This window comes from Chiloscyllium punctatum, chromosome 13 (genome assembly GCF_047496795.1).
Source record: "Chiloscyllium punctatum isolate Juve2018m chromosome 13, sChiPun1.3, whole genome shotgun sequence".
Classification (NCBI taxonomy): domain Eukaryota; kingdom Metazoa; phylum Chordata; class Chondrichthyes; order Orectolobiformes; family Hemiscylliidae; genus Chiloscyllium; species Chiloscyllium punctatum.
The window spans coordinates 88,142,801-88,157,014 of NC_092751.1; the positions used below are offsets into that span (position 1 = coordinate 88,142,801).

A 14,214-nucleotide genomic window follows, 5' to 3' on the forward strand; every position below is an offset into this window, starting at 1 on the left:
AGTTGGTCGGGCTGTATCCACAGCCTGAAAGAGCTAATGTTTCAGGCCGATAATTCTGACGAACAGTCTTTGCTCTTAAATTTTCTGCCATCCACAGGTGCTTATTTTTGTTTAGGCTTGGGTTGTTCTTATTTCATGACCCTCTCTCACATACAGATGAGGAAGGACACCACTTCGACTGGGACAATACATCCATCCTAGGACAAGCCAAACAAAGACATGCACGAGAATTCCTAGAAGCATGGCATTCCAACCAGAACTCTATCAACAAACACATCGAGTTAGACCCCATCTACCACCCCTTGAGAAAAGGAACAGGAAGTGACTTCACCACAGGAAATAACATCACCGACCCAAACATATAAATAGAAAGCAGGAAGTTTCAGCATTTCTTTGCATAAAGTCCACTGAAGATGTTACCTAGTAAGGTAATGAAACGTCTGGAAATGAACCTTTCAGCTCAGCGAGCAAACCTACATCCTTACTTCATATTTCCAGCATCCACAGTATTTTATTTCTGTCCTCATTCAATGAACTGTGATTATCTGCCAATTTCCATCTTCTGTAATGAAGCATAGTTAAGGTTTCACTGTAAACCCACTGGAGGAAAGCAAATCCTTTCTCCTTAAACACTTGTCAGAAATTACATAAATCACAAGAACAATATGTTCACAGAGTACTAAAGCTCACAATTCAAATAATTATCTATTAGAAGAAATGCAAAGTTGTTTTTAATGCACATTTCAGGATAAGACAGTGAAAAATCAGAATAAAATATAATCTTTAGAAGTAAATTGAGTGAAAGAAAGCCAGCTATTTGCTGACAACTTTTTTTCCTGACCTTGAGGAAAATCTCGCCAAGTTGTCAAGATAACAGAGGCTGATCAGGAAGCTGCCAATCTCAATAAAGTTTCAATAATTAACCTCTCCTTGGCCCCAGAGCTTAATGTGGTCCATTCCAACAGACACCGCCCGAATCGTTGGGGAAAAGGCCAGATTAGTTAAACTTTTCAGGAATGACAAAGGCACAAAACTAGCAGTGGGTAAAGCCACCAAAGTGCATTACTGGTGCTTGCAGCACCTTGCCAGAAGCCTGTTGCTGCAGCAGAAAGCCTATTTGATTACTTGGACATCAAGTGTGGGTAGTTCTTAATTTGATTTTGCACCGCTGCCAGGCATTTTTATTACAGTATCTTCCTGTCTGTCTACTTGAGCACATTGTTTTACTTTTGACATGCTCTAGTTAGGCAAGATCTGAGTATCTGGAATGCATGTGCCTTAGGTAGTACCACAACAGATAGTTTAATGCTTGAGTTTATAAAATTCAAGTATATGCATCAGTAAATTAAATCCAAATCAATACACTGTATTCTCACAAACAGTAATTGTAATTGCAATATTTATGACCAATATTGGCTGATCACATATACGAAGTTTTAATTACCAGGTTGCAAATCACTTTTCAATCTTCAAGTCAAATAGATCTCCATTTTGAAGTGTACAAGTTGAGCCAGACTAGTTGGTGTCATTCGCAGGTTTGACAATTTCTTTCTTTGGGGATTTATCATCTATGGCACCGAATTTCAAAATGTGGAAATTGCAAAAGAAAAAGGAAGCTTCCATCACTTGTTGCGAGGCAGAAAATAAATACATCACATTTTCAACAAAAAAACTGTAATCCTTCAGGAGACATTGGGAGAGTTTCTATTTTCTGTCGCACGTAAAATGAACACAACTAGGTCTTGCAAGGAGAGGTCTCTGACTTAAATTAGGAAAATAATATAAGAGATCCATTTTGAGATTACATTTCAGATCATTGAGGTGAAGCAAAATACAAAGTTAAAGTATCCCAGTGATAACTGGAAGAGATGCTTTTTCTCTTCCCTCCCCATGAGAAAGTACATTTTGTAGCAAAGGTTCCTCACTATCCAGAGAGGACTGAATGAATGAATGAATGAATGAGTGGCTGAGTAAATTAATGAATGGCCAGAGCCAGGCACTGGAACGCGAGCCGGGAAGGCGCCTGTCAATCAAGCGCCCGCACTAAGCCGCTCATCCTCCCTCAGCATCTCTTCCCCCAAACATTGCCATATAATTGCATCGCAATCCCGACAACAACCTTTTAACGCCTAGTACAGACAATTCCAACAGCCACAGCTCGCACGTGTAAAAAGAATCCGGATTTACCAAAGGTATTTTGCATTTTCCTCTCCGTTCTTTCTACCGCGCTGCACGCAAAGCCGCTATCATCCTGTTCTGCAACTCAATCAACGGAGCCCATGGAGCGGGGCCTCCCAGGCTGTCCTGGCGTCTCGGAACCGCCTGATTGTTTTCGTCGATTTATTTATCAATTTTATTTTATTTTTCCACAACGGGTGGCATGAGGTTGATTGATGTACTGTGTGGTCGCTCGGGTTTTGTTTGAGTGAAAAAGGTGAACGGGTCAGGCGGTGGTTAGGGCGGTGTTTGCTGCGGGTCCTGGTGTCAGGGCCGAGCAATGGCGGCGCTGGCGGGGAGGTTGCGGCCAATCCTCTGGCGCTGGAGGCGGCATTGGCCTGAAAGCAGGTAGGTAACCGGCCTATGGCCTCCCCTACACTCACATCACCGCAAATACAATCATTTATAACCCCCTTAATGGCCGATTGAGGAAGATGAGTGCTCGTGGAGAGCTGTCAATTACGAGGAATTGTGGGTTAGCCACTTGTTTATTATTGCTCAATGTTAATCTTCCCTCTTCAATCCTCTCGCTGCTATTTCTCTTATATGTTGGGTTTTAAACTGGTGCCCCTCAACTCTTGGACTCCTCCTGTGGTTTTGAAAATTTTAATCTCTCTACTTTTTGAGGAGTTTCAAACTTAAAACCTCTCCTTCATTTTGACCATCTCTGGGCAAGAAAGATAAAAAAAAGGACACTTTTCCACTACAGCTACTGACAAGAGCAGAGATAGGGAGTGCAGACTTTAGAGCTGGTGTGGGAGGCTGGCAAGATCGCGATGGCTGGTGCTGATAGCACCTTCCGAGGACCCTGATGAAGAGTCATCTGGACTTGAAAGGTTAGCTTGCTCTCTCTTTACAGATGCTGCCTGATCTGCTGTGAGTTCCAGCATTTTTTTTGTCAGTACAAATTTCAGCATCAGCAATAATTTGACCCCACCCAGAGCGGGGTTTGGGTGAGATTGACAAGACCATGGGACCAATGTGAGGAAAGGGCAAGTGGGTCTTTCACTCATGTTTGAGATGATCACGACTGTTGTGTAACTCACCCAGAGTCTGTGACCGTCAGCTCAAAAGACCAGCTACCCCTCCCTTAATTCTGTCCTGAGCGCACAGACATTAAACCTGCAGAGATGGAAGAAAACACCATCAGGGAAAATGAAAAGCCAAGCCACAGGACAGTCCCAAAAATCCCAAACAGTTCATAGTCCTACACGTGATGGCCAAGTAATGAAAGGATTGGCGACCTGTGTTGTTCCTCTCTTGTAGAAAGGATGTTGACTGGTGACTCCGAGGTTTTTAAATTATTCGGTGTTTTGATAAGGCAATACAGGGGAAATGCTTCTTTGTGTGGAAAAGTGTAAAATGAGGGGCCAAGCAATTCAATGATGAATTCAGAAGAAACCTCTCCAAGCCAGAGAATAGTGAAAATGTCAAACACACCAAGTATTTAAGGGGAAATTAGACAAAGGAATGAATGAACAGAATAGAGTAGTACTTAACAAACATTTTCCCATTATGACCCCAATGTAAAGCTTTTAAATTACCATAAAAGCAGAAAACATTATGATGGAGCATGGTGGTGAAATTGTAACATCTTTGACTGCTTTGAACTTTGCCTCAATTGATCCCTATCATTGAGAGTGAATTCTTCTCTCTCCATGTTGTGGAAACCCCTCAGTTATTCAGTAACTTAAAGCAGGATACTACAGCATCATACTGCCCCCATCTATCTGCATTTTGTTATAACTACACAAAGAATAATACAAAAGCCCCACATCAATTAAACCAATGATATTCTGTGGAAATCTAGTGAGGAACTTTTGGAAAATTAATTCACACTTGCTTCACAATCTAATTGCAATCCTTAAAAATGATTCATTAAACTAATAGTTTTGTCTGTTTTCTTGAGTGCCCACTTCCAGCAAACTCTAACACAAAGAGAAAACTAAATGGGCAAAGCCAAATGCCATTAGATAGCCTGCCACAGGAATGCTGGACTCTTATGCCAGTGAAACTAGCTTGATAATGACCAATCATGTTTCCTTCATTTTGGTTTACACATGTTACTGTTGAGACACGGCCATTTGAGTCCCATTTCCTTCTTTGTCAATCAATAAGATACAATAAGAAATTAAGAAGCGGGAGGTATAGAGTTGTGGAGGTGTTGGCCCCTCACGTCTGCTATGCTGTTCAATAAAATTATCACTGATCTGATTATGGCATTGTCTTCACTTTCCTAACTGCCCCATAACACCTTGTCAATCATGAACATGCCTAACTCAGCGTTGAATATTTTTAATTACTAGGTCTCCAATGCTGTCTGTGAAAGTGAAGTCCCTCTGACAGAACAAGGTTCTTCTCATCTCAGTTTTAAATGGGAGACTCCTTATTTTTAAACTGTTTGGTTTTATAAATACCCCACAGAGAGTAACATCCTTAACAACCACCTTTTTCAAGCCCCTTTAGAATCTTGCATGTTTCAGTAAGATCACATCTTATTCTTTTGAACACGAATGCAAACCTAATCTGTTTAACCTTTCTTCACATGATAGCTACTTCATCCTAGGAATCAGTCTAGTCATTCCCTGTAAGTATATCTCATGTTACATATACAAAGTTTATAGGATTATTATGTTTTACGACTGTCCTTACATAATGGAGGACTGAAGGGTGTTCTGAATTCTGCCTATCAACAAACTTTGGTATTAAAGTTTATGGGAGACTGGAGTCGGTGGGACATCTGAACAATGGCCAGGCCGACTATGTTGTCGGTGATGGACTATTCGTGTCTAAGTCATAGGAGGGTGTGAGGAATGTCAAGACTGTACATGGTTATACTGAAACTGTTAATAGAGTTGGGGCTCTAACAAATAGCTAATTATAATTAAAATTTCTAAACCAGAAATTGCTGGAGAAACTCAGCAAATCTGGCAGCATCTGTGGAGAGAAAGCAGAATCAACATTTTGGGTCCAGTGACGAGTAGTAGCTAGGAAAATATAGAGGCTGAAGACGCAGGATAGAGATGAGGAGTAAAGGAGTGAGAAGATGGGTGGAGACCAAGCCCAGAGGGAGAAAAAGACAGTTACAGAAACAAAGGGATGCATAATGGGAAGGTGAAAAGCTGATAATGAGAACTATAACTACAGAAAAATGGGTTGTCTGTGCTGAAAGCGCCCCATGTGATAAGGCCTGGGGTGTAGGAAAAGGACATGGAAGAAGGTGTTCAAGGTCTAAAATTGTTGAACTCGATATTGAGTCCCGAAGGCTGTAGGGTCCTCAGTGGAAGATGAAATGCTGTCCTTCCAGCTTACTGAGTCTCACTAGAGCACTACAGTAGGCCGAAGGCAAACATCAGCCAGGAACATGATGGTGGAACACAGGTCCTGAAATCTTAACTCTGCTTTCTCTCTACAGATGCTGCCAAACATGAAGTTTCTCCATGTATTTTTGTTTCAGATTTCCAGCACCCACAATTGTTGGTTTTATTTAACTAACATGTCTACATCAATACGAGACTCATGTGGTTCATGTTGCCATGAAAAGAGGAACAGCCCATCCATAATATTGTAGTATCCGATAATAGGACTTCTCTTCACGTGCACTTGAACCCCTCAAATATGTCAATCCACAAGAATCTGTGAGAGAAGAGGAGCAGAAAGATTACAGTAATTAGTCTCTTTAATTCGTAGGAAGTCTTGCTTAGTTTGTGGCGTTTTAAGTGAGGCTGGAGGATTTGCTTAGCTTTGGTGAGAGAGAGAGAAATCTCTAGGGTAACCCTCACTGCGAAAGTCTGTACTAGGATTTTAAAAAGGGAAAAGGAAGCAAGCAATTGGGAGCTGGGAGTAGTTTTGAACTGATTCTTGAAAAATGAAGTGCTCACTTAAAGGACAGAATAAAGTATAACTTGAAGATATTTGTACATTTTAAACATTAATGTGGGTATTTTCTTTATCATACAAAACATGAATTGCCTCCTGATTAGTGTTTAGGCAAGGTCGGTTTAATTCATTATAGTAAAAGACTTACAACTTGAAATCTTGCCAAGTGATTTTTCCAGTCAGTTACTATAAATTTGAGCATCTTTCTAAAAGTATCAGTCTCTGCAGGAATCCAAAACTGTACACAGTACTACAGATATCTTCTCACCAAACTTGAGAATTCCTACCTTTTTTCTCCATGCCCCTTGCAGTAAAGGCCAACACGCTCCATTTGCTTTCCTAATTACTTGCTTTCCTTGCCTTTTAACCTTTTGTGATTTATGTGTGAGCAGTCCCTCTGTACTCATCATTCTGCGGTTTCTGCTTTCTTATTCTTCCTTTCAAACTGGTCAACCTCTCATTTTCTCACATATATATTCAGCTGACATTTTTGCTGACTCACTTAACCATCTATATCATTTTGCAGAATACTCCAAATTTTGTTTTACAGCTTTCTTTTCTACCTATTTGTATATCATCAGCAAATTGTGGAGTTTGTTTAAAAGAGTGCCTGAGGCCCACTTTGACATCTATGTCCTTGGTCTCCTACAATGTCTTAATGAAGCTGAGCAGGACAGCACCTTAACTTTGTAGTAGGCAGTTTGCAATCTTCCAAACACTTCACCACTGTTTTGGTTGGCAACTATAATAATTGTGCTGTTGCCATTTATACCCCCTCCAGGCATATCTTTATTTATTTACTTAAATTACTACCAGCTCTTTTGGTCATGTATTCTTTGTCATTTAATCTGTTCTGCTTTCCAACTTATTGAAGATATTTCATTTCTTGCCTCTTGAATTGCTTAAAATCACTTTTCCCTCCAATTCAGGTTTTCCCAAAGTAGGGTTGCTGACAGTTTGGGGTCATGATCTCCAAGGCAACAATGGCTGCTGTGCAACTCTGACTGAATTATAACAGTTCTGCATATACAGAACTCGCTGGATTCTGGGGGTGTTCAACAGATTGCAAAACTGTGACACCATGTTCAAGAAGGAAGGGATACAGAAAATGGAAAACTATAAGCTGGTTAGCTGACCATTGTTGTTAATACAAGTCCCTTGTTAGGGAAGATCTAACAAGACATTCAGGACAGTTTAACAGAGTCAAACAGAATCAATACAACATTGCAGAAAGGAAGTTGTGTTTGACAGATTTGCTTGAGATCTTTGAGGATATAACAAAGAGTTGATAAAGGGGAACCAGAAGAAGCAGTGTATTTCGATTTCCAGAAGGCTATGATAAAGTACCACGTAAAAGGTTTTTGCACAAGACAGGAGCTCACAGTATTGGAGATAGATTAAGGATGAGTTAATATACAGTTAATGGATCTTTTTCAGGTTGGAAAGATGTAACTGGAGTGCCACCAGGGTCAGTCCTAGGGTATCAATTATTTACCATCTATATCAATAAATTAGAGAAGGAGTCAGCATATTGATCTAACTTGCTGACAGTACAAAAGAGATGTTGTGATGAGGACATTAGGAATCTGCAAAGGTGATATAGATAAATTGAGTGAGTGGCTTAGAACTTGGCAAATAGAATTTAATTTGGGAAAGTGTGAGGTCATATACTTTAGTAAGAAAAATCAAAAGACCACACAGTTGTTTAAATAGAGAGAAATCCCAAACAAAGTGCAGTACAAAGGGCCATGATTTGGAGATGCCGGTGTTGGACTGGGATGTACAAAGTTAAAAATCACACAACACCAGGTTATAGTCCAACAGGTTTAATTGGAAGCACACTAGCTTTCGGAGCGACGCTCCTTCATCAGGTAGTAGTGGAGAGCTGAATCCTAACACACAGAATTTATAGCAAAAGTTGTAACTGAAATTATACATTGAAAAATTGATTGTCTGTTAAGCCTTTCATCTGCTAGAATACAGTGATGGTTTCACTTCTTTCATGTATATATCACAAAACCTTTTTTAAAATGTTGCATTCTTGGGTTAGCTGTTAACAATGGTGATAGCCAGACAATACGTTGAAGGTGTTAGCCCCTGTGTTCTCTGTCTATGCTATGATGTTTAGATTGATTCTAATGTAAACAGTGAGATAACGGAGTTTTAGGTAAATTCATGCAGTTTTTGAGCTCAGAGTTCTACATGAACGCATGCAGTTTTTGAGCAAAGTACAATGTAATCCTGCAAGTACAAATTCACCCCACAAAATATGTGTGTGTGTGTGTGTGAGTGAGTGAGAGTATGTGTATAGTGCAATGGTGATCACCTGTAATGTGACATGAACCCAAGGTCCCGGTTGAGGCCCTCCCTATGGGTACTGAACTTAGCTATCAGCCTCTGCTCGGCCACTTTCCTCTGCTGCCTGTCCTGAAGTCCATCTTGGAGGATGGTCACCCAAAGGTCCGAGGTCGAATGTCCTGGGCCACTGAAGTGTTCCCCAACTGGGAGGGAACCCTCCTGTCTGTTGATTGTTGTGTGGTGCCCATTCATCCATTGTCCTAGCCTTTGCTTGGTTTCCCCAATGTACCATGCCTCCGTACAAAGGGATCTGGGTTAGCTTGTGTAAGGAAACACAAGCTCAGTTTGCAGATGCAGCAGCTAAATAAGAAGGCAATGGATATTTAGCTTTTTACTGTTGGTGGGGTGGGGGTGGGAGGAGGTAGTTATGGGTGGAACTTAAAAATAAGGAAGACTTGTTACAACTGTGCAGGATGTTGGTGAGGCCACCCCTGGAGCATTTATACAGTCTAGACCTAAATTTAAGAAAGGATATACTGGTATTGGAGACAGTTCAGAAGACATTCACAAGCCATTATTCCTGGTATGTGGAGTTGACTTATCCATAATGGCTAAACAAGTTAGGCCTTTATTCATCCATGTTTAGAAAAATGATTGGTGATCTTATTGAAATATACAAGGTCTAAAGGAGCTTTGCATGTTAGTTTTAAGAATTTGGAGATGCCAGTGTTGGACTGGGGTGTAAAAATTTAAAAATCACACAACACCAGTTTATAGTCTAACAGTTTTAATTGGAAGCACGAGCTCTCGGAGCGCTGCTCCTTCATCAGGTGGTTGTCTTGAATGAAGGGATACTGTTTTAAAACTGAGATACAAACTCTTTTTCTCAGAGGCTAAGGAATGTCTGGAATTCTCTACCCAGAAAACTTTGAAAGCTAAATCTGTGAAAGTACTTAAAAAGGTGGTAGACTTTTGAAATGTTGGGGAACAGAGGGCTATGTGGAGTTGGCACAAAAGAGGAGTTGAGGCCTGGGACAGAACAGCCATGTTCTCAATGAATGGTGGGGCAAGTGTGAGAGGCCAAATGGCCTACTCCTGCTCCTATTTTATGTTCTTACACATAGGGTAGTATCACTGACATCAGTTTACCCCGTTTGGTTGTGTACATTTATTAAAATATTAGTACCTGTGAATTAGAACCATGCCAGAGCTGCAAACAATGTATATCGGTGAAATAGTAGGTTTGTCATGTTACATAAGGCACAATGCATACAGTACAATTGCTGTAGTTTTTATCAGGCTCTGAGAAATTATAGAACTAAAGCCTTAATCAATGAGAAACCATCTTTTGGACTATATTACTAACATTTAGCACATTACTTTTAACTTCACCAGTTGATTTTTGCAGCTCCATGTTTTCTTGTGGAAGAGAAAATGAAACTTAATGAGAATGGAAGTGAGCGAGGGGGCATTGATTTTGTGAGATTATAGTTTGAAAGCCAAGAACGCAGCTCCAGACATAAATCTGTGTAATTTTGTTGAGGGACTGTACAGTTAGAATTACATAGAGTTGGAATTTTCAGTAGTGTGTTTCTACCTGATCCTTCACTCCAATTAACCTCTTAGGTGACTCCAGTATTGACAAAATTGAGGAAGATCTAGTTGCAAAGAAAAAGGGGAAGCTGCAAGAAATGTTAATTTTTGCCCTTATAATATTGTGTTGATATTGTGACCAGGATTTCCCTGCAGTGTAATGATACATGTATAACCTTTTCACACTATGTACACTTGAACCAAGAGAACATTTCTAGCAATGCACATCATAGCTTTTGTCCTTCCCCAGAATCTGCATTTCTCTCCGGAAAGGAATTTGTGTATTAAAACATTAGAATGCTGCTGGGCTGTTTGTAGACTCACTTGTGCTAACAGCAACAACTTGAATTGAATTGATATGTTGCAGAGGAAACATACTGACCCAGAAATTAACTTAGTTTGACAGATGTGTGGCTCACTGTTTCTCATAGGCACTGAGATTAAGCAAGATAAGTTACAATATTGTGTTTTTAGGAACTACTCTTCCTTGTGTCATTGGGTTATGGGGAACTGTTGTTGTATGACATGATTTACTGCTCCTTATGCCATTTCTTCTGGACTGTAATAAACTGAAAACATCTATAGGGAATCTGTATAAATATTTATGAGGCCAAAGTTATAGATATTTACTTTCATTTCAAATCATTCCATCAAGTAATGCAAGGAAATAGTAATTTGATAAATATAATTTAAGTGTGTGTTATCCATTTAAAATAAAACCAATAAGAAAGACTTGCACTTATGCGACACCATCCACAACTGCTGGCTTTCCCAGAGCACCTTAGTCACTGAAGTACTCTTTGAATCACAGTTACTATTGTAACATAGCAAACTGCATTAAAAAGTAATGAAAATGCATTTGTCAACAATTACAACTCTCTTTTTATTCCCTCCTATCCCCTCAGTAATCTGTATATTTTAAACCTGAGCTCTTAGTACAACCTGCTAAGCAGTGAAGGTGATGGCCATGTGCTATGGTAGCTGGACTGGTAATCCAGAGACCCAGATAATGTTCTGTGGACCTAGGTTCAAATCTTGCCATGGTAGAATTTGAATTCAACAAAAAATAATTCTGCAATTAGGGGGTCTAATGATGACCATGAATCCACGTCAATTGTCAGAAAATCCCACCTCGTTAATTAGTATTTTTTACGGAAGGAAACTGCTATCCTTACCTGGTCTGGCCTACATCTGACTCCAGACCCACAGCAATGTGGTTGACTCTTAAGTGCCTTCTGGGCAAATTAGGGATGGGCAATAAATGCTGGCCTGGCCAGAGACACCCACAACCTGTGAATGAATAAACAAAAAAAGCTTGGAAGCATAGCCTAGTGTTTAGACAACAGTTATGCTGAGTTGAATGTATAGTTCACAGACTGACGTGCACAATCTGGTTTGTTTTTAAATTTTAGACTATTCTCCACCACCATCCAGAGGTACATTCATCCTTCCTTGTGTTCAACTTCAAGATGTGTAGAAAAAACAATGTTTGTAATTCCATCTGGTCCATGGTTTGCCACGGGTATGTATACCATTCATTGAGAGCAGGAATTGCTGCAAAGTGTTCGTTGATCTGTGCTGAAATAATGTGCACTCATTAATCGTGAGGCATCAGAGTGTGACTCTGTTGGCTGTCTGCTTATCAATGACGGATGCCCAAATCCAGCACATTACGTTTATAAACTACCCGCCACAAGCACAGGATGTGCCAAATACTTTGCAGCCAGTATTTTTGAAATGTAGTCACCATTGTATGCACAGCAAGCTCCCACAAATAGCAATGGCATGATGACTGGGAAATCTGTTTCTGTGTTGCTGGATGATAAATGTTGGCTAAACTACAAGTAATAACTCCTCTGCTCATGTTTAGAATAGTGTCATGGAATCTTTTATGTCAACTTGTGAAGATAGATGGGATCTTGGTTGAATATACTATCTAAAAGCAGGATCTTCTGGCACCAGCACTCACTCAACACGGGACTGGAATCTCAGCCTGATTTTTGTGCTTATGTTCTGGAGTGGGACTTGAGATTGACACTTTGTGACTCAGAGAGGAGAGTGCTATCATCTGAGCCACAGTAATCAAACAGCAATGTTTTTGCATTTCTTAAATGATTTCAGAGGACATATTTTGAACCTTTTAGATTTTCACAACCTCAATCTTAAATTCAGGAGATTTGCAAATTTTATTAAATGCAAACATTTGTTACGTTTCGTATTTTTACAATCTTTCTACAAATAATATTGAACACTCTTTTCTCGTGTTAACAGATTGTTTGAAATATAATGCAGAACCTTGTGAAACTGTTAACAATATGGGATAATTTTAAAACTTATGACCAGAAACTTTTATGTTATATAAGTAAAATCTATTCTACACTTTAAAAAGATGATGCCCATATAAAAAAGAAATCTGGGAATGCTGAGAGTTTGGAATTTTTCTTGCTTCTTCTGAGTGATGTTTATGAAACATCCTCTCAACCTTTTCTTCTCAAACAAAAATGTTTCTGACTTCTCCAGTCTAGGTTCCGAACTGAAGTTTCTCATCTTGAAACCATTCTTGTGAAATTTTTCTGTACATTCATCCAAAACGTTCTCATCCTTCCCAAGGCGCAGTACCCAGAATGGGATACTGTATTCCAACTGAAGCTGACCTAATGTCTTATGCAAATTCAGCATCAACTCCTTGCGCTTGTACTCTGTGTGCCTCTATTAATAAAGCCCGGGATACTGTGTGCTCTATTAACCACATTCTCAACCTGTCAAGTTGTCTTTAATATGCACATAGGATCCTCTACTCCTAAAAATACTTCAGAGCTGTACCCTTTATATTGTTTTTCCATGTTCTTCCAACTAAAATTAATCACCTCAGAATTTTGAGGATAGATTTGTTTTCTTGAATTCAGCTGTCAATGATTACAGCTCCAAGGTGGAAAAAAATGATCTTCACCTGTAACAGAGTGAAGTGGGGAGAATGTGAAGTTGTTCATTTTCGAAGATGGAAAAAAAATTCTTTAAATGGAGAAAAGCTGCAATACTAAGGGACTTGAAGATACATGTGCAGGTGGCAATCAGAAAGGCTAAGAGAAATCTATTAGTCCTTATTTCAAGGGGGGCTGGAGTATAAGAATAGGGAAATCTGACTGCAGCTGTACAAGTTGCTGGTGAGAAAGGCTTAAACAGATTGTGACTCGAATCACTGGAATTTAGTAGAATGAGAGGTGATCTTATTGAAATATATAATATGCTTCAGAAGCATGACAGGGAAATGCTGGGAGGGTATTTCCCTTCATGGGAGAGTCCAGGACCATGGTCTCAGAATAAAGGGGTGCCACCTAAAGACTGAGATAAGGAGGAATTTCTTCTCTGAAGGTTGTGAATCTTTTGAACTCCTTGCCACAGAGAACTGTGGGGCCAGAGTCCTTGTGTATATTTAAGGTTCAAATAGATTCTTGATCAGTTGGGGAATCCAGAGTTACGGGGAAAGGGCAGGACAGTAGATGTTCAGGAACATATTGGATCAGCTATGATCCTATTGAATGGTGGAGCAGGCTCGAGGGGCTGAATGGCCTACTCCTGCTCCTGTTCCATATGGTGATGGTATGAGATATTGCCTTTTCCCAGACTTGCCTTCCTTTGGTGTGCCACAAATACATTTTATTTGTGTCATAACATAGTTCATTAGCCTGGCTTGGATCTAAACCTAGGTCCCTGAGAAAGGGGCCACAGTTTGTTCCATTGCATTGTTCAATCCTCTACTGAAGTGTTGTGCTAAAGAGTTTTCTAGAGTTATTGCCATATAGACAGTAAATGCACAAGAGAAAGGGCATTGAACAATGAGGTTTCTATGTTTGAATCTGTACTTGCAAATCTTGAGTGCTTTGAGGAGTGCAGCAAGTTACTGACCTTGTTCTTGCGAACATATTATGACTTAAGATCAATTTATAAAATAACACTTCAGTTTGCTATACATACAATATTTTTTTAAATAGTGATACCTAAATATTGAGTGACACAGCAATAAATCTGCAGTGCAAATCTGTAAAGTATCTTTGCAGACATGTAAAACTATCACATATATGCTAATCACCATTTGTGTGTCCATTCTAGTTTGTGGGGTTTCTTTTTCTCAGTGAAAGTTTGAAATTTTCATAGTGCAGTTGGTTTGATATAGACTGAAGTCTTTTTACCCTGTCTGGAAACATGACTTGACCCTGTGGCATGGAT

General features: G+C 39.7%; 2 protein-coding genes across 7 annotated transcripts in view; one reads left to right on the top strand and one right to left on the bottom strand.

Annotated features, from left to right (window-relative positions):
• LOC140484623 (progestin and adipoQ receptor family member 3-like) overlaps nucleotides 1–2,307 on the bottom strand; it is a 34,185-nt gene extending 31,878 nt beyond the window's left edge. Inside the window, exons 1-3 of one of the 5 annotated variants that reach the window (XM_072583149.1) lie at nucleotides 2,188–2,285; nucleotides 1,445–1,568; nucleotides 486–562 (exon numbers count right to left, since the gene is read on the bottom strand). The gene's annotated coding sequence lies outside the window, so the exon portion shown is untranslated. Of the gene's footprint in view, nucleotides 1–420; nucleotides 563–1,444; nucleotides 1,569–2,187 lie in introns of all 5 variants that reach the window. The other 4 variants (XM_072583147.1, XM_072583148.1, XM_072583150.1 and 1 more) reach the window with 4 other exon arrangements.
• LOC140484624 (NFU1 iron-sulfur cluster scaffold homolog, mitochondrial-like) overlaps nucleotides 2,083–14,214 on the top strand; it is a 42,560-nt gene continuing 30,428 nt past the window's right edge. The window contains exons 1-2 of one of the 2 annotated variants that reach the window (XM_072583152.1): nucleotides 2,083–2,192; nucleotides 11,400–11,509. In XM_072583152.1, the coding sequence (XP_072439253.1) occupies nucleotides 11,473–11,509 (37 nt within the window). In that variant the 5' untranslated portion in view covers nucleotides 2,083–2,192; nucleotides 11,400–11,472. Of the gene's footprint in view, nucleotides 2,193–2,481; nucleotides 2,566–11,399; nucleotides 11,510–14,214 lie in introns of those variants that run through there. The other variant, XM_072583151.1, reaches the window with a different exon arrangement.